Source organism: Orycteropus afer, unplaced genomic scaffold (genome assembly GCF_000298275.1).
Source record: "Orycteropus afer afer isolate SDZICR_OR568_19922 unplaced genomic scaffold, OryAfe1.0 scaffold00009, whole genome shotgun sequence".
Taxonomy (NCBI): domain Eukaryota; kingdom Metazoa; phylum Chordata; class Mammalia; order Tubulidentata; family Orycteropodidae; genus Orycteropus; species Orycteropus afer.
In genome coordinates, this window is record NW_006921596.1 from 6,091,380 (window position 1) to 6,110,706 (window position 19,327).

The 19,327-nt window shown below is 43.4% G+C and overlaps 1 protein-coding gene across 1 annotated transcript in view; it reads right to left on the reverse strand.

Moving 5' to 3' along the window:
- Positions 1 to 3,381: 3,381 nt before the first annotated feature.
- The window catches only part of MYLK3 (myosin light chain kinase 3), a 48,442-nt gene continuing 32,496 nt past the window's right edge, over positions 3,382 to 19,327 (reverse strand). The window contains exons 8-12 of the mRNA XM_007947798.1: positions 13,517 to 13,587; positions 8,434 to 8,562; positions 7,082 to 7,234; positions 4,792 to 4,924; positions 3,382 to 3,441 (exon numbers count right to left, since the gene is read on the reverse strand). Of these exons, the coding sequence (XP_007945989.1) occupies positions 3,382 to 3,441; positions 4,792 to 4,924; positions 7,082 to 7,234; positions 8,434 to 8,562; positions 13,517 to 13,587 (546 nt within the window). The remainder of the gene's footprint in view (positions 3,442 to 4,791; positions 4,925 to 7,081; positions 7,235 to 8,433; positions 8,563 to 13,516; positions 13,588 to 19,327) is intronic.

Genomic DNA, 19,327 nt, shown 5'->3' on the forward strand with positions numbered 1-19,327 from the left:
ACCTGACACAAGCCATGATATTTCCAATTGCCTCGTATGCATGTGAGAGCCGGACAATCAATAAGTAAGACTGAAGAAGAGCTGATGCTTTTGAGTTGTGGTGCTGGCAAAGAATGTTGAAAGCACCATGGACTGCTAAAAGAACTAACAGATCTGTTCTGGAGGAAGTGCACCTGAAGTGCTCCTTGGAAGTGAGAATGGCCAGATTTTCATCACCTACTTTGGTCATCTTGTCAGACGGGACCATTCCCTGGAGAAGAATGTCATGCTTGGTAGGGTGGAGGGGAAGGCCTTCAACGAGATGGATTGACATGGTGGCTGCAATGATGGGCTCAAGTATAGCAGGGATCGTGGAGCTGGCGTGAGATTGGGCAGTGTTTTGTTCTGCTGTGCATGGGGTCGCTATGGGTCAGAAATGACTCGACAGCACCTAACAACAACAACAACAAATCAACTACAGTTTTCTAGGGAGAAGATCCATAGCATTCTCCAAGAATTTTAAATCCCAAGGAGGGTAAGAACCACCATACTAGACAGAAATATAGCTTCTTCTGGAGGGAGTCCTTGAGTGGTGCAGATGCTTAACATGCTTGGCCGCTAACCTAAAGGCTGAAGGTTCAAATCCACCCAGAGGTGCCTTGGAAAAAAAAGTCTGATGGTATACTTCTGGTAAAAAAAAATAACAGCTATTAAAAATCCTATGGCGCGCAGCTCTCTTTGACACACATGGAGTTGTAAGGGTCCACTAAAAAGCAACTGGTTTAGCTCCTTCAAGAAAAAAAAATAAAATAAAATACCACCTCACTGCCGTCGAGTCATTTCCAACTTATAGCGACCCCTCCTTGGGTTTCTGAGGTGGTATCTCTGTGGAAGTAGATTGCCCCATCTTCCTTTTGAGGAATGGCTGGTGGGTTTGAACCGTCAGCCTTCTGGTTAGCAGTCCAATGTCTTAGGCAGTTTAGAGAGGTAATTGATATTTCAAAAATAATACATTTTACCAAATCACTACTGCTCTCATTAAAGGGAAGTTTTCCAGCAGCCATCTCTTTTGTTGTCCATTCATTAACTGGCCATGTTGGGGTAGGCTTAGACTTGATTGCACTGAAAATCTTGGCTTCCTGACAAAGGTTAGCTTTCCAGAGGAAAGTTACAGCCTGAGAACTGCAGCAGCAATATGACCTCTCCAGGTTCTGCCCTCTCCCGCACCCCCGTCCTCTGCCAAAAAAAGTCTTTATCCTAGGAGGAAGAAAGATCCTGAAGGCTGAGAAACTGTTGCATGACTCATTAAAAAGTAAAAGTAATCGCTCCAACTGAAACTGCTGCCTCTAGAAGGGAAGACAGGCAGCACAAAAATGAGGTTAGAAACAAGGCAATTAAAAGAATTATTTACTATTGGGGAGCTCTGGTAGCATAGTGCCCAAGGCACTTGACTGCTAACCAGAAGGCTGGCGGTTCAAACCCACCAGCCACTCCTTGGAAGGAAGGTTGGACAATCTACTTCCATAGTGATACCACCTCGGAAACCCAAGGAGGGGTTGCTATGAGTTGGATTCAACTCACGGTAGTGAGTTGGGTTTTTGGTTTATTTACTATTGAATAATAAGTACTCCTTATTAATAATTGTATGAGTAGGTTTAATGACATTGAAAGTTACGTGTTCTTAAAAAAGCAGCAGGAGAGCAATTTTCCCATGATTTTCTCATTTATTCTTTCCTTATTTTCTAAAAAAATTTAAATTTATTGTTGTAGGCTGGGTTCTCTAGAGAAGTAAAACCAGTGAATTTTATATATATATATATGGAGACAGAAATTTATCTGAAGGAAATGGCTCACACAGGTGTGGAGGCTGGCAACTCCCAAGTCCATGGGTCAGACTTGAAGGTGGAGGCTTCTCCTGACTCATGTAGCTGCAGGCTCTGATGAGCCCAAGATTAGCAGGCAATACCGCAGACTGCTGGCTTCAGAGGCTGACGAATCCAAGATCATTAGGCAAGTTGGTAGGCTATTAGCTCACAGGTTGCAAAGGCAACAATGCCAAGATCAGCAGGCAATATGGCAGCCCACTGGTTCAAATCCCAGAACCAGAGGTCAGATGATGACAAGCCAGATGCAGGAGCCAGATTGGGCAAAAAGCCAGAGAGCTTTGCCAGAGCTCTTCTATATATATTGGAAACAGGACACACTCCAAAAGAAACGCCCTTTCAACTAATTGGCTTCTCATAGCAGATCTTATCATGCTTTTGTTGTTGTTTGCCATCAAATTGGACCCGACCCGTAGCGACCCCTCCTTGGGTTTCCGAGGCAGTATCACTATGGAAATAGACTGCCCAACCTTCCTTCCGAGGAGTGACTGTTGGGTTTGAACCATCAGCCTTCTGGTTAGCAGTCAAGTGCCTTAGCCACTATGTGACCAGAGCTCCTTAGATCTCATTATGGAGGTGATTCTATTTTATCAGATCTCATCATGGAGGGCTATCATAACTGCTCAACCCCTTAGAATCGTGGCCCAGCCAAGTTGATACACAACCTTAACTATCACATTTACTAACATTTATTTATCTAGAAATGTTTTCTAATTTCCCTATATTTTCTCTCACTTGCATGTGTCTTTCAGAAAGCTGTTCATCATTACATTCTTATCTTCCTTTAACGTATTTCAGACTTACTAGACCAGTAATTCATAACTGAGGAAGGAGGGTCAGAGAAGAAAGGGAGAATTGGGAGATAGGGAAGAGATGTACACAGATTGAAAAAAGCACATTCAATATTACCATCGCTCTGAGTTTTTCAGCCACGACAGTTGATATATTTTGAAATTTCAAGAAACATTAAAAGGTGGGTTTTTTTTTTTTTTTTTATGTTGATTCACATAACGGAGTATGAGTTAAAACATGTTTGACAAACACTGTCCTAAATTCATGTTGCTTTACACTAGAGTGGGATAGTACAATGAAATGTCAGCTCACACAAAAACAAACCAAAATTCTAGGAATTCTTTATACTGGAGAAGATAATAAGGAGTAACATGCCCCTGCAGGAGAGTCAACTGAGATCATTAATCAGAATAAGTTTGGAATTTAAATTTGACTTTGGCAAAGTAGGAACTTTCCTACCTACCTGAAGCACACCTACACTTATCAGAAATAGGTGTACTTAAAACATTTATACAGCATTTCAAAGTTGGTGATCTTCTAAGGCAGGGAACAAAGTTCTTAGGTTGCTTCTTTTCATCCACAAGAAAAGTCACAGCCATAATCTTTATTTTTTTGACACAACAAGTGGAATTAATAACAGTAAAAGGCCAGATTATTAAAAATTGTGTCTTCACTTCATCACCGTTCTCACTAATTCCTGGGCCAATTGGAGCAGAAGAATTGAGAATTAAGGAGAAGTTGGAAATTTCCTTAACCTGTTGGCAGCAGTCACGGCATAGAAATGTTTCTTGAGATAAGGGGAGAGATAAGAAAAGGAAAAGCATAGTTTTAGACCAATTACTTTAAGAAGAAACAATGAAAAAACTTAAGTCTAGCCGCTTGAGTTTGTTTAAACCTTATAGTCCAAAGGGAAAAACAAGTTTCTAGAGTATTACAGTTGAACAGTCATGTGGCTTTCAGGGGCATGTACAGAATAAATATGAAACAAAAAGATATGTTACCCTGCCCTTTTTACATGAAAACTAGAGCACCTTAGTGTTTTTCAAATTGTGGTTCACCACCCACTAGGGGATCATGAAATAAAATTGATGGGTTGTGACCAGCATTTTTTTTTTTTTTTTCAATGAAACCAAATGGCATAGAATAGAAAATAACAAAGTGCCTCATTCCCTGTTAGGGAAAACGTCCTGAAATGTTTGTGCCATCTATATGTGCACATATATATGTATACTTGCACACTGGCGTCCTAGGTAAAGTGTTTTGTTTTTGCTTACTACTAAGGACTTGAGTCAATATCAAACTGTTGGCAAGCCACTTCCCCAGAAGGACAGTAGCTTTTAAAATAGGTTTATGTCCACATACTGAAGAGTTCTGTTGTTAACAACATTGAAAACCTTTTAAAGCTTAACAGCGCTACCCACCTCAACTCTGACATGTAGGAGAACCAGGCCTTAAACTGCAAGCAGTTAGTTCCAACAGCATCACTTGCTATTACTTTTGAGAGCATATGCTCCAGATTCATTGTGTCACTTCAAGGGTCCAACTGAACGCCCCTTCAACAGCAGTAATACTTAGGTCTGCGGCATTTTTAAACACTATCTTTTGACATGAGGAAATTTGTTATAGATTGAATTATGTCCCCTTGAAAAAAACATATGTTGATATCCTAACCCTGTGCTTGTGCCTTGACCCTATTTGGAAACAGGGGTTTTCCTTTGTTACGGTAACAAAGTCAAACCAGGGTAGGGTGGGTCCTAACCTAATCTCTTCTGACTGGTGTCTTATGAAAAAAGCAGAAGAGACACGTGACTCACAGACAGAGAGAAAAAAACACTATGTGAAGATCCTTCGGAAACCAAGGAATGTCAAGGAACAAGGAATAACCTTCCCCTAGAGCAGATGCCCTGATCTGGTCTTCTAGCCTCCCAACTGTAAAGCAATAAATTCTTGTTCTTGAAAGCTACTCACTTGTGGTATTTGTATTATGACAATACTAGGCAGCAGAATTTTTCTTTTTCTTTTCTCCCTAAATAAATTTTCCATTTAAATAAAAATGCAAGTAAAAACTTAGCTACAATTCTTTCAAAGGCTCTATCAAGGAGACAACTGCTGTCTTTAATAAAAGAAAAAAAAATACCTTCCATTTTCTCTGAGTCATATATTTCTGCAGCAATAGTTGGGATTTGAGACGAACTTTGCATTTGGAAGCTTTGGCAGGCAAATTATGCAACCATTCATGTTTCAGACACTGTGTGGCACTCATTCTGCAGCTGTGAAACCAAACAGCAGTTAAGACTCTTAGCTGGGGCTGCTTTTTCTATTGTCTAGAAGCCTGTGCAACTGGGGAGGAAGCCTGAGTCAGTGGAACCGATTAATCATTTAGGCAGATTCATGCCACGTACCAAAAAGGGAACATCTCAGGTCTAAAGCTCCCCTCCTTAAAGAAAGTCCTCAGCAGAATGTTCTCTGCCCTCCATAGAGGAGGCGTATAGCAGTGATTAATCACTGTATCCCAGAGAGAGCTGGGAGCTGAGGCAGATGGTGGGAAGGCCGGCTGAGATTGCAGTTGCTGGGAAAAAGTAAAGAGATGTGACACTTGCCAGGACTGCAACTCATTTCTCCTCCCAGAGATTAATGCCAGCTTGTTTATCTCCATTAGAAATATTTTTCTCTCGCACAATCAGAAAGAAGCAAAACCATGAGAATCAGGGAATTACGACCTGTGTTAGAGCCCAGATTCTTGGACCTCACTCCTAGGTTCTTTACTAAAAAGAGAAAAAAACAAACTCATTGCCATAAGGTTGGTTCTGACTCATAGCGACCCCTCCTTGGGTTTCTGAGGTTGTACCTCTACCAAACCTGTTGCTGTCGGCGCAATTCCAATTCATGTCAGGGTAGAACTGACTCCACAGGGTTTTCAATGACTGTAATCTTACATAAAGCTCCCTGGGTTGGGCAAGCAGTTTTGGCTCTACTACGAACTTGGGAGCTCTGGTAGCATAGTGGCTAAGGCACTTGACTGCTAACCAGAAGGCTGGCGGTTCAAACCCACCAGCCACTCCTCGGAAGGAAGATGGGGCAATCTACTTCCGTAGTGATACTGCCTCGGAAACCCAAGGAGGGGTCGCTATGAGTCGGGGCCGACTCGACGGCACATAACAACAACAACTAACTGGAAAACTTTACGAATAGCAATGCAGCATAGCAAAGATTGTGAGGATAGCACAGGACCAGGCAGTGTTTCGTTCTGTTGTATACAGGGTCTCCATGAGTCAGAATCAACAGCACCTAACAACAACAGCTAACCTGAAGGTTGACGGTTCAAACCCACCCAGTGATGCTGCCTGGTGGTCTGCGTCTAAGCAGTCCCTATGAAGCAGCCCTACTCTATAACACGTGGGGTCGCCATGAGACAGAATCAACTAGACGGTAATGGGCTGTTTCTGTTTTTAGCTATGGAATTAGATTGCCAGGCCTTCCTTTCACAGCACCATTGGGTGGTTTGGGTCCCTCAACACTCAGGTTAGTAAATAAAAAACAAACCTACCATGGAGTCGATTCCAACTCATAGCAACCCTATAGAACAGAGAAGAACTGCCCCAAAGGGTTTCCAAGGCTGTAAATCTTTATGGAAGCAAACTGCCTCATCTTTCTCTTGCAGAGCAGCTGGTGGGTTCGAACTGCTGACCTTCTGATTAGCAACCAAATGCCTTAACTACACCAGCAGGGCTCCTCTATAGGTTGGTGAAAAACCAAAAACCAAACTCACTGCTGTCGAGTCATTTCTGACTCACAGTGACCCCTCCATGGGCTTCTGAAGCGGTATCTCTACAGAAGCAGATTGCCCAATCTTTCTTCCGAGAAGTGGCTGGTGGGTTTGAACCCCCAACCTTCTGGTTAGCAGTCCAATGCCTTAGGCACTACGCCACCAGAGCTTCCCCATTATAGGTTGGTAGTTGAGTGCAAATCATTTGTACCACCCAGGTCATGTATACCCCTGGTTATTTTCAATTGCTTTATGTCTGAGTATGAAAAGCCTCAGTGTAGGTCAACCTTGGCCTTGATACAGCTGCTGAGGACAAAGTAGGCTTCATCACCAAGAAATTTTTCTCTCTTTATTTTGGGAAATAACATCCACATATCTCAACTTTCTTTTGACATTAGTCTATTTAAAGTGATAACTTGGAAATAGGACCATTGTGTAAATATTCTCCTGCTTAAAACTCCAAGTATTATTACTTTTGAGTTAGTTTTTCTTGTCCTTTTCCCTGCTACCTTTATTGCTCCAAAGAAGTGGCAGACTAAGAAATCCTGAACAGAGCCAGTCCATACACAGCCCTGCCCTGCACCCAGTTGCCCTCATCAGCCTGAGTGTCCATAGCACCCACACCAGGCATCCTATTCCAGCGACAAGCAGTAAGTGGTACCTCCTCTCCTTGACTAGCAGCCGGGAAACAAAGTCCTTGGCCTCCTCCGACAGCCCTTCAAAGGTGTCAGCGTCAAAATCCCAGCTACAGTTCACGATGAAATTCATGGTCTCTGCATCTGTTTCCCCTAGAAATGGGGACAACCCACTGAGTCTATGGAGGAGAGAAAGCACCATCAGTATGTAGAAGCCATGTTTGCCAACATGATCAACAGAACCGAGAAGAAACCGACAGTGTTCAAGCAGAACTAACCCAGGACCAAGAGAGTTCAAAAGAAAAGCACTCCCATTACTTCTCCAGAGGAGAGAGTCTGGTGTGTTCTTTAAGAAGAGGAAGTGGAAAAGAATAGAAATTTTGGGGCAGAAAGGATATTCAGAATAGACCCCTGTCATGCTCACCTCTTTTCCCTGCATCCCTAAAATAGAGAGGATGTTGGGCCCAAAATGTCCAGTTATCAGGTATGTATTGGTTTAATACATAATATATAGCTTACTATGTCTCTGAGACAGTCAGACTGGCCTCGGGGGGCAAGGGAAAATCAATTTTTTTTAGACTAAGAGGCAGGACAACCCAACTGACTGGCTTTGGGCCCCTATCTGCTCCGGCCTCATGCAGCACAATCATAAGCAGTTAAGGGACACAGGGTAGTAGTTATACCACAGGCTCAGACTGGAAGCAAAGCATGACTCCATTGGGCCACTAAGGAAATAGCAAAGGAAGTCCACAGTTGAAGAGAGATGAGGATGTTTAGTCTGTACACAAATCTCCCGAAAGCCCATCCTAACTCTGCTTCCTCAGCCCACAGAAAACAGTGAGAGCAGGGCCAGAAGCAACAAAGTTACATCAGATGATGCAGCAGACAGTGTCCAGCCCTGCCCAACCCCTCCTCACCTGTTCAGTGCCCTCTACCCCCTCGTAACTGCCAGCACCTGTATTTCCTTTCTGGAGGGCTCTGTCTCAAGCTGAAGCTTGCTTTACCCACCCAGAGGTGCCAGGGAATTAACAGCCCCCAGGATCAGCCCACAAGTAGTAACCAACAAGAGGTGACATGTAAGTGCTCCTACTTCCTTGCCCTTAGAGGGTGTTACTCTGAGGGGGTGTTCCACCTGGACCCCAGAGTTCCTCAGCAGCACTGAGCCCCAGTTGCTCACGGTGGCAACTGGCTCAATAATCCTTCATGGCCTGCCTTCCCTTTCTTTTCTTACTTCCTCACTTCTTACTGGTATTTCCTGTAACACCCCTTCACCACCAAATAAACTACTTGCACTCAATTCTTACTGCTTCTGAGGGTACCCAAACTAAGACAGATGGCCCTCGTCTCTGCCGGGGAGCCAGGCACTTGGGACACTCACAGCATGTAGGTGATGACTCCCACACTCCACATGTCTGTGGGGAAGGAGACAAACTCATAGTTGACAACTTCTGGGGCCAGGAACTCAGGGGTGCCAAAGTTCACCTTCAGCTTCTCCCGAGGCTTGTACCTGGGGAACAGAGGTGCAGAGGGTCATGGGAGTGTGCCCTGGGAAAAGATAAGGACGCTGGGACTAACTCCTGGGGGAAGGTGGACATTCCCGGACCCTTCCTCACACTCCCATTGCACATGTGGTTTCCTGGGGAGTCATCACGCTCCCCAGGCCCCAAACTTCAGGCTCTCCTAAGTCACTGTGGAGAATCAGAAAACCACAGTCCTCCTCGAGGCATCTGCAATCTGTAAAGGAGAGAAGAGCAATCTATCTTATTTGACGTGCAGCCACATGAATGACCACAAATAACTGGGGTAGAAGCTGGATATGGAGAAATGCTTTACTGAGGTGCCCAGTGTCCTTGGCGAGATGACAGTAAGAATTAGAAAGATCTTTCTGAACATGAAGTCTAATCTAAGCAGGGCTAAGCTTATATCAGCGACCCTTCAAGTAGTGTATTGGAAAATGTTTAACAACCAGCTTTCTGAGAGAAGAAAAAAAAATTACAAAATGGTCTGATTTGTAGCATCTGCCAATGCCTGTGGTGTAGAATCTGATTTCACCAAGCTGATTTCCACCTTCCAGAATGTCCTCAGTAAATGCAGAGTGGGAAGAGAATGCAGCAGCTCACCCTTCTATCATATTTCCACTGTGTAGATATAAAACAAAAAACCAAAACCGAACTAATAACCTCATGAGCATCCAATCCAAACCAAACTCACGACCAGCAAGTCGATTCCGACTCATAGAGACCCTCATTGGGTTTCCAAGGCTGTAAATCTTTACGGAAGAAGACTACCCAATCTTTCTTTCTTGTGGGTTTGAACTGCCAACCTTTTGGTTAGCAGCCAAATGCCTTAACCACTTGTGGTAGTTATATTTGTATGTCAACTTGGCTGGGCCTGGTTGAGTGGCTGGGCAGGTGGTGTTAGTTATTCCCCATGATGAGACTGGCAGTCAACTCCATGGTGGGATCTACCACAAGCAGCTGAGTAGCTGCTTTTGGGATGTGGTCTACTTCCTGTATACAAGGAGAAGCCTTGGGGATAGTCTCTAGCTTATGGCACGCTTGGACTCTGCATGTAGCTGTGTCGTTGTTCAGCAGCCTGCCATGCTCTGCCAACCTGGGGACTTACAATGGCCTTGGATTAATGGCCTACCGTGTGGTTTGGTAACATTGGGACTGTGCCTTTTTATTTGTCAACCTTGGGCTTGTCAGCCTCAGCAGCCAGCAGCTGTCTGAGTAAAGAAAAGCCTCCAGTTTCAGTGGGCCGGGAGCTGGAGGCAGAGCTGAAGCCCAAGGTCAAGGGGCTTTCACCCAGCCCCTAGAGCCTAGCAATTTGAACTTGGACTTAAAGCCTTCAAACTGTAAGAGAATGAACTCCTGTTTGTTAAGGCCATCCCATTTGTGATATATTCATGTCAGAGCAGCACTAGGTAACCAGAATACCACTACACCACCAGAGCTCCATCTCATGAACTTAGATAACAATAAAATAATTAGGAAGTGATGAGCTTTTACTATTGAATATTTGTTTTTAATATAATTTCTCTAATTATAAGTTTATATAGTTTAACTTTTAATAAAGTTGAGTTTAACAACTGGCTTGCAAAACTCTTTATTGTGAGCCAGAACAGGTCAAGTCTGGCAGACCATTCCTCCCGCTGGCCCACAAATGTGTGAATGAGAATAAATGATTGTTGTTTTCAGCACGGAGCTTTGGGATGTTTGGTTAGGTGGCAGTATTGTGTCAATAACTAACTGACATATTCAGCCCAAAGCTGTGTCTAACTGTCCACCATGATCCCCTCCCAAGACTTCAAGCACAAATCCTCTTTGTCCCTTCTTCTTACCTCATAGGGCATAGAGTAGACACCTTTGCCCTGTCGAAGGATATGATGAAATGGGTTTACATTCCAATCCGAGCATGGACTACACCCCACAAGCTGAGAGGACCCAAGTTAACCAACATACTTCCCATCTTGTCCCCAACCTTGACCCTTAATAGCTCTTTGCTTAGATCCACTGCTGGATGTCAGGGCCTCTGAAGATTTGCATTTCCCTTGCTCCCCGCTTCAGCCTTGCACCTTCCAATAATCTCAGCACCTTCTAATAGCCCCACCCATAATACAACTTTATTTTCTGTAGTTTGTATTAGGAGGAAAAATTGGCATTTTCCCCTTTTTACGAACCTTTAATTATTCTGTAGTCTAGAATATGCTTTCTCTAACAGCACTTTCCCCCACAGATCCTTCCTCCTGGGAGGAACACACTTCCTAGTAAGCAGGCCAGTTCATCAAAAATCAAGTGGCAAAAGCCAGTTTGCCAAACAACTCTTTTGCTGAGTGACCACTTCGGCAGATTACTGAAGATGCTTTCAAACTTTGCCCTTCTTCTCACAGCTGTTCCCCTGAACCTGTAGGCTGGCTCCATTGACTGTAGTTTCCCAGAGTTTGACACCTGCACATCTCCAGTCTCACTTTTAAAAGTGGTGCCCTGTGTTTATTTTCTTGGATTTACCCTCTACCTTTAGTCCTGTCAGCAAAATTATTGTCGTCAATGCCCTTGACAATTTAAGGAATCTGTCTAAAAGTATCCAATGGGTTGGCCATTCAGCTTAGGGCGAATTGTTTAGGTAAACTGATTTACAATCCTTTACATCTCCCTGCCTGGCAAGACTTAATGGTCTATAGCATAATCTCCAAAACTCCTGAGCCTAACATTCAGGCCTCCCTGTTGGCATCTATGCCCTCACCCTTCCAGCTCCTGCCTTCCCCCAGATCCACCTGTTCACAACAGATACACATACTAGTCTTAGTCCCATAACTCACAGACCTCTACTGCCTTCCATCCAGGCAATGTTCTAGAGCCGGCTCTCACAGGACCATGAAAGCCGATTATATGTGTTTCTTCCCAACTGTGCATCCAGTGACATCATGTTGGTAGCTTGAAATCAATTATGGCAAAAATTTTTATATCACCAAAATTGGCAAAGGGTACAAATCAACCCTGATTCCACCTCACCCCATCCGGAGCAGTTGTTAAATATTTACCAGCACACCAGTGCCCGCAGCTGACAGAACCTGTCCTTTCTTTCCTTCCAGCTGCTCAGAGGAGCCTGCCCTGACTCCAGGAGCCTACAGAGTTCCTTTTTGCTCTGAATTCAGTGTCTCACTATAAATATTCGTTTGACAATTGGTCATTTGGCATTTGAGGTATACCATATTCACCAGTGCGTACATTCTCACTGAGGGCACATCAACACCAAGGGCCATAGCTATCACCAAGAACTGGTTCTTAGAGAGTTTTTCTTTTCTTTTTTTTTTTTTTTAAATAGATAATAGAATGGCTTGTGGCTCTAGAATGAACAGATACACAACATATCTGCAGTGTGAAATTTCATGGGGAGGGGTGGCAATTAGGAAAAAAAGTGTCTGTAAAGGCTTCTTGGCAACAAGGGGGGTTGCAATAATGAAAAAGTTTGAGGAACACTGTTCTAGTGTATAAGACATGCAAGTGTACAGGATGCATCCCAAGTTTACAAGATATTGTTTGGAAACCCATTAAGCAGTATTTTATGTTATAAATTGAATATGATTTTTTTAAGTATTAGTGTTGGGAGAAATTTTCTTTTGTCCAGGAAATACAGAACACTGTGTAATGGGGATCCTGTGGATACAATAGGATGATAGGAACTTGATTCTCTTGTTACACTAGCGACGTCAGCACTTGGCTTCCCATCCATCATGTGGGACATTGAAAATGTACTTTCACCCCTGAAAAAAGATAACATTTACCATGTTAAACAGTGAGGAGTGACCTAGAAGGACTATGATGGGTAGTGAAATTCCATTTTGCTTCTGAATCCTACCTCTGGAAGGCAGGTGCATGGAGACCAGAGGCTAAGTCCGGGCACGCAGCTCTGCCTCCATGGTAACAAGGCTTCCATTTCTCCCACCCGTGATGGAGTGGAGGATGCTGTAAGGCTTACAACGTAACCAAAACCACTTCTTTGTGGGAAATAACCATCAGGGTGAGAGAGATACTTCAGGAAGAATTGAAAATTCAGGTGTGGTGTGAAGACCTACCTAGAAATAAGTGACTCCTAAGAGACAAGTCAATATTGGTAGAAAGAGAATTCTGGAGGAAGCCTGGGAGATGGGCATACAATTATTGCCATATTTATGGATAGCGAATCCCTGAAGGTTTGGGGAGCCCTCCCAAATTACAAGGATCTGCTACTGTCAATGCTAAGAACCCATACCACCAGGGTGTTTCCCATGGGCAAGAGTCCTGCAGAGGCACCTTTATAAGTACATATAACTGGACAGGACTGGACAGTAAAGCTGTGTACATGGGTTTTTATTACATACAATGTTTAAGTTATGTACTGAAACTTGAGAGCCTACCCACCCTCATAGGACGGGCCCTCATACCCACCCTGTGCCTGCATGTACTGTTATTATATCACTATTTTACCAAGATCCAACCCAATCTGAGTGGCTCCAGGATCACTCATCTATGATCACACTCTATACTATCACTTACAAGCTTTCTCACTTAACTCAGTCATTTCCTGGCAGGCAGAGATGGTATCAGATGCATCACACAGCCCAACACATCCTGGCCCCTGGAGACCCTCTTCAAGGAAGGTCTGAGGAGTGAATAGAATTAAACCACCCAGCACCTTCATTTTTAACCACTTCATTTAACCATCACTCCCCTTTCTGCTTAGACAGGTGGTTTGAAATAGAATTAACTCTAAAGCCATTTAAGGATAAGTACTGCCCAGAGCACAAAGCCACCCTTTGCCTATGTGCGCAGTTGAAGGCTACACGCATCTGAGTGGGGAAGCTTCCCTGACTCAGTCCCCAAACTCCAGAATTGGCTGGTTTAGGGGTAACCATGACCAAAGGAGATGCAAATAGTCCCAAGGAGTTTAGTCAAAGCATCAGGGTAAACCTCCTTTACCTTCTGGCCAGCCCGAAGTCAATGATCTTAATTTGATGTCCTGTCTGATTGACACACAGTATGTTCTCCGGCTGGGAAAGAGAAGATAGCTTCACTCAACAAAGAGCCAAGGAAGTCTGCACTCCCACAATTATTTGCCAATAGGTCTCAGTTTCTCAGGCTCCATGGGGAAGGAATGGCCCAGGGAAGCCCTACAGAGGTTAAGCAGATGATGACAATGAATAAAGTGGGCTGATGTGAGGCAGTGAGAAGTGGTGTGGACCCCGCCGAACTAGAGGACTCCTGCTCTGTGTCTAGGGGAGACCACTGCTCTACTCCTGCTTTGGGTCACCATGCAGAAAAACAGACCCAGTTGGCAGAGTTTCTCATTACTCTAGAGAAGCCAGAAATTCAGATGTTCATATGAAAACTCCATGCTTTGAAATGTTGGCAGCAAAATCAAATGTAAACACACATTCAGAGTGTATGGGGAGAGACCGCCTTCCAGAATGATAGCATGAGGAGCTCCACTAACCTGCTTCCCCAGTGAAACTGGTGAAAATTCTATAAAACAAAAAAAAAACATTCAAAACCTCTGGAAATGGTCCTGAGGGCAATCAGCAAGTGAGGAAACACGTATTGTTGAAAAATCTACAATCGGTAAGAAAGGTCTGTGGTATTGGAAACAAGAGTGCTTTGTCTCTCCTCCCTCCCAGGTCAGCAAGGCCGACTCCACTCCAGATGGCTGCAGCCCGGAGCCAGAGCTTCCTCTCCCTCCAGCTCCTAGCCAGAGGGCTTCTTTCTCGGCAGGAGCAGAATTCCAGTGTTTTTCATCTTGCACCCAGCTGCCTATTGCTGAGGCTGTCTAATGTGAGTGTGGTTGAAGGATGAGGACTCTCTTGCCCAACTTCCACTTGTGAAATAGAGGCTATATTCGGCATGGCATACTGAGGATACTGGCACCCTACTAGCCCTTCCCTCAGCTCATGAAAAGGGGTTTCCATGCCAGGAGGGACAAGCTGACAGGACCCCAGGCTGTCACCCCTCAGTTCATTGAGCGCTCATTTCCTACAGCAGGAAAGTTGGGCACTGTCCCCATTCCCAGCACAAGAGATCTTGGCTTAAAGATTTTTTTTTTTTTTTTTAAATTTTATTGTGATTTGGGTGAAAGTTTACAGAGCAAATTCATCTTCCATACAGCAGCTCACATAAACTTTGTCTCATGACATTGACTGTAATCTCCCACAATGCAACAGCTCTCCTCCCACTTCCTTCCCATAGCCACCTCTCCCCTGTGGCCTTCCCTCCCATGCACTCCTGCCCCCTCCCAGCTGTCTCCTTGTGCATACACAGCCCTTCTGTTCTCCCATGATTGATCTCTCTAAGGAGTGTATCTACCTATGCCTGTCTTCTGTTTGGCTGGAAGCCACAGGAGTGGGTTCAATTCCAGACATGAAGAGCAGCTAGGGGCCATAGTCTCAGGGGTTCCACCAGGCTGTATCAGACCAGAAAACCTTGTCCCTTTTCCTTTTATATCATTTTGAGTTTTGTTCCACATTGTTCTCTCACTCTATCCAGGATCTCCTACATAGATCCCCCTCTGAGTGGTTAACGTTAGTAGCCAGGCATCATCAGTTCTTCTAGTCTCATAGTCGTATAGGCTGAGGATCACATGGTGTACCAGTGTCTTGGACTAATTGTTTCCATGTGTCTTTGGTTTTCTTCATTCTCCTTTGTTCTGGATAAGGAGAGACCCATCATTGCATCTATATGGCTGCTTGCAAGCTTTTAAGATCCCAGTTGCTACTAGCCAAAGTAGGATGTGGAATAATGTTTTTGTGTAGTATGTTATGCAATTGAGCTTGATGTCCCCTGAGACTATGGTCCCAAGCCCACAGGTCCAACTACTTGCTCCCACTGGGTAGCTGGCTGCAGCCAAGAAGTGACTACAACCTTGTCCCTTGTCAGCTCTATTACATACCTAGAAATTCTTACAGAACATACAAACACACTTGTAGAAACATTGTCTGCCAACCCTATTCATGGTCATGGGCACATTCCGCCCTGCATAGACATACCTAATCATTCATTGGCATAAAGATTTTACCTGGGGAGAGAAGGACTAAAACAGATGGCTCATAATTTCTCTGATGGAGCTGGCTTCATTTACAAAAGAATTTGGAAAATTTAAATCTAAGGCTGTCTCAATAGGAGGCTATGATGAAAGCCAGTTAGGAGGAGATTGATGGAACTAATGAAGATACAGACTAGACTCTAGGCTGGCTAATTTGCAGAAAACCAAAACGAAAGGCAGTGATCATCAAGTTGACCATCACTCATGGTGACCCCATATGTGGACAAGAAAACTGTGCTCCACAGGGTTTTCAAGGCTGTGACCTTTCAGAGTCAGAGCACCAGGGCTTTCTTCCAGGGTACCTCGAGGAGGGTTCAAACTGCCAGGCAAATGTTTGTTATTACTGATGATGCAGTGTTGCGTATGCAATAGTATTTACTTCTGTTGTCTATAACTCTTAGGCACCTCTCTGTGTCTCCCTTCTCTTTAGTGATATTGTGCTGCTCACACCCTTTGGTGTATTGTTTTTTACTTTGCCCGAATCACGTGTCTCTTTACTAGTGAGAAATTTTCCCTTCCCTCCCCTTCCATCCCTGGTAATCAACAAAGAAAGTTTCCTTCCGTGTGTAAATTTTTCCTTGGCTTTTTTTAATGGTGGACTCATACATATTTGTCCTTCTATGGTTGACTTATTTCACCCAGCATAATGTCCTCTGAGTTTATCCATATGGTGAGGGGTTTGCGGATTCTTCACTATTCTTTAGTTATATGGTATTCCATCATGTGTATATACCATAGTTTGCTTATCCATTCATCTGTCGACGAGCACTTCAGCTGCTTCCATCTCTTTACTATTGTGAATACTGCTGAGAAGAACATGGGTATGCATATATCTATTCATGTCCCGGCTCTCACTTCTTCAGGATATATGCCTAAGAGTGAGTTTGCTAGATCAAATGTTGTTGTTGTTGTTATGTGCCATTTCTATTTCCATCTTCTTAAGGAAGCACCATACTGATTTCCACAGTAGTTGTACCATTTTGCAGTCCCACCAGCAGTGTATGAGAGTCCCAATCTCTCCACACCCTCATCAGCATTTGCTGTTTTCTGAGTTGTTGAACTTTGCTATTATTTCTGGGGTGAGATGATATCTCATTGTTATTTTGATTTGCATCTCTGTAATGGCTAACGATCGTGAGCATTTCTTTATGTGTTTTTTTGGTCATCTGAATATCTTCTTTGGTGAAGTATCTGTTTACATCTCCTGCTCATTTTTAAATTGGTTGTCTTTTTAATCCTGAGGTGTTGAAGTTTCCATAAATTTTAGAGAAAAGTCTTTTGTTGAATATGTCATTGCAAAATATTTGTTCCCAATCTGTAGGTTCTCTTTTTATTGTTTTGGAAAGGTCTGCTGATGCATGTAAGAATTTAATTTTTAGAAGGTCCCAGTCATCTAGTTTATCTTCTATTGTTTGTGCACTTTGAGTTACCTTTGACAGTCTAGTCTGTGCTATAATTAGGCATAAATGAGTTTGTTCCTATTTTTTCTTGATGATCTTTACAGTTTTAGGTTTTACATTTAGGTCTTTGATTCATCTTGAGTCAGTTTTTGTGTGTATAAAGTTTGGATCTTGTTTCATTTTTCTGGCAATAAATATTCATTTGTGCCAGTAAAAGAGACAATCTCTTCCCCATTTAATGGGCTTCAACCTTTTGTCAAGGATCAGCTGTCAATATGTGGATTTGTCTATTTCTGAATTCTCAATTCTGTTCCACTGGTCTACATGTCTTTCATCATACCAATACCAAGCTGGTTTGACTACCATGATTGCATAGTAGGTTTTGAGATCAGGGAGTGTGAGACCACCTACTTTGTTTTTCTTTTTCAGTAATGCTTTGCTTATCTCAGCTCTCTTTTCTTTCCATATAAACTTAGTGGTTGCTTTTTTCCTGTGCTTGAAGTATGCTGATGGAATCTAGATCAGGATTGCTTTGAACCTATAGATTACTCTGGGTAGTATTGACTTTTTCATAATGTTCCATCTTCCTATCTATGAGCGTAGTATGTTCTTCCATTTCTGTATCTCTTATAGTTTCTTGTAGTAATATTTATAGTTTTCTTTGTATGTATAGGTCTTTTTTGTCTCTGGTAAGATTTATTCCTAAATATTTTATCTTTTTGTCCAAAACCAAACCAAACCAAACTCACTGCCATCGAGTCAATTCTGACTCACAGTGACCCCTTTTGGGTTTCCATGGTGCTAAATCTTTATGGAACTAGATTGCCCAATTTTCCTTGCACAGAGTGGCTGTTGGGTTTGAACCACCAACCTTCTGGTTAGCAGTCAAAAGCCTTAGGCACTACGCCATCTTTTTGGCAGCTTTTATAAATGGTATTATTTTCCTTATTTCCCTTTCAGAGCTCTCTTTGTGGATGTAGAGGAATCCAACTGATTTTTGTATGTTAATCTTGTATCCTGCCACTTTGCTGAATCTTTCAATTAGTTCCAATAGCTTTCTTGCTGAGTCTTTTGGTTTTTCTATGTATAGGATCATATCATCTGAAGATACAGTTTTACTTCTTTGCCAACTTTGACGCCTTTTATTTCTTTTTCTTGCCTTACTGCCCTGGCTAGGACTTCTAATACAATGTTGAGTAGAAGTGCCGGAAGGGCAGGGAGCAGCCTGAAGGTTCAGGAGGCAGGGAAGAGCTCAGCAGGGGTGGGAAAGCCAGTTGCTAAGGTCTGGGGCCCCCTCCACCCCTGTTCACACTGAAGGAGGGAGCACACACAACTTCCAGAAGCGTGGTGTGTGTGTGTGTGAGTGATAGTGGCCAAGGAACACAGGTGTGAAGTGTGTTGAATGTAGGAGAGGAAGGAAGGGCTGGAACCCAGGGCACCTTATGGGGGAGCTGGCAGCCAGGCCAATGGGTGGAGACCAAGAACAAGAACATGGCAGCAATTCTATGCACAGCCTTTCCCCCGCTGTTGTTCCCTGGCAACTATCCCCCCGTGCTTCTGGAGTCTGTGTGTGTTCCCTCCCCCAGTGTGGGTAGGACAGGGGTGGAGGGGCCCCAGACCTTAGCAACTGGCTTTTCCACCCCTGCTGAGCTCTTTCCTGCCTCCTGAACCTTCAGGCTGTTCCCTGCCCTTCCAGCCTTCACCCTCAGGGCTCCGTACCAACACCATATGCCACTCAACCTCCCTCTGGCATTAGAGAATATTGCTAGAAAAATCTACTTTTGTATCCGTGTTAATAAAGTTAGTGTGTTGTCTGTGAAGTTGAAAAAAAAAAAGAAAGAAAGAAAAAGAAGTGGTGATAGAGAGCATCTTAGTCTGGTTCCCGTTTGCATGGGCGAATGCTTTCAGTCTCTCTACATTGAGAGTAATATTGGCTGTTGGTTTTGCATATATGCTCTTTATTGTGTTGAAGAACTTCCCTTCTATTTCTATTTTGCTGAGAGTTTTTATCAAGAATGGGTGTTGGATTTTATCAAACACCTGTTCTACATCAATGGATATGATCATGTGGTTCTTTTCTTTTGTTTATGTAACAGATTATGTTACATACCTAGTATGAATCCCACTTGGTCATGGTGTATTACTTTTTTGATATAGTGTTGGATGGAATAGGCTAGGATTTTTTGAAGATTTTTGTGTCTATTCATGAGGGATATTGTTCTGTAATTTTTCTTTTTAGTGGTGCCTTTGCTTGGTTTATCAGGGTTATGCTTGCTACATAGAACGAATTTGGGAGTA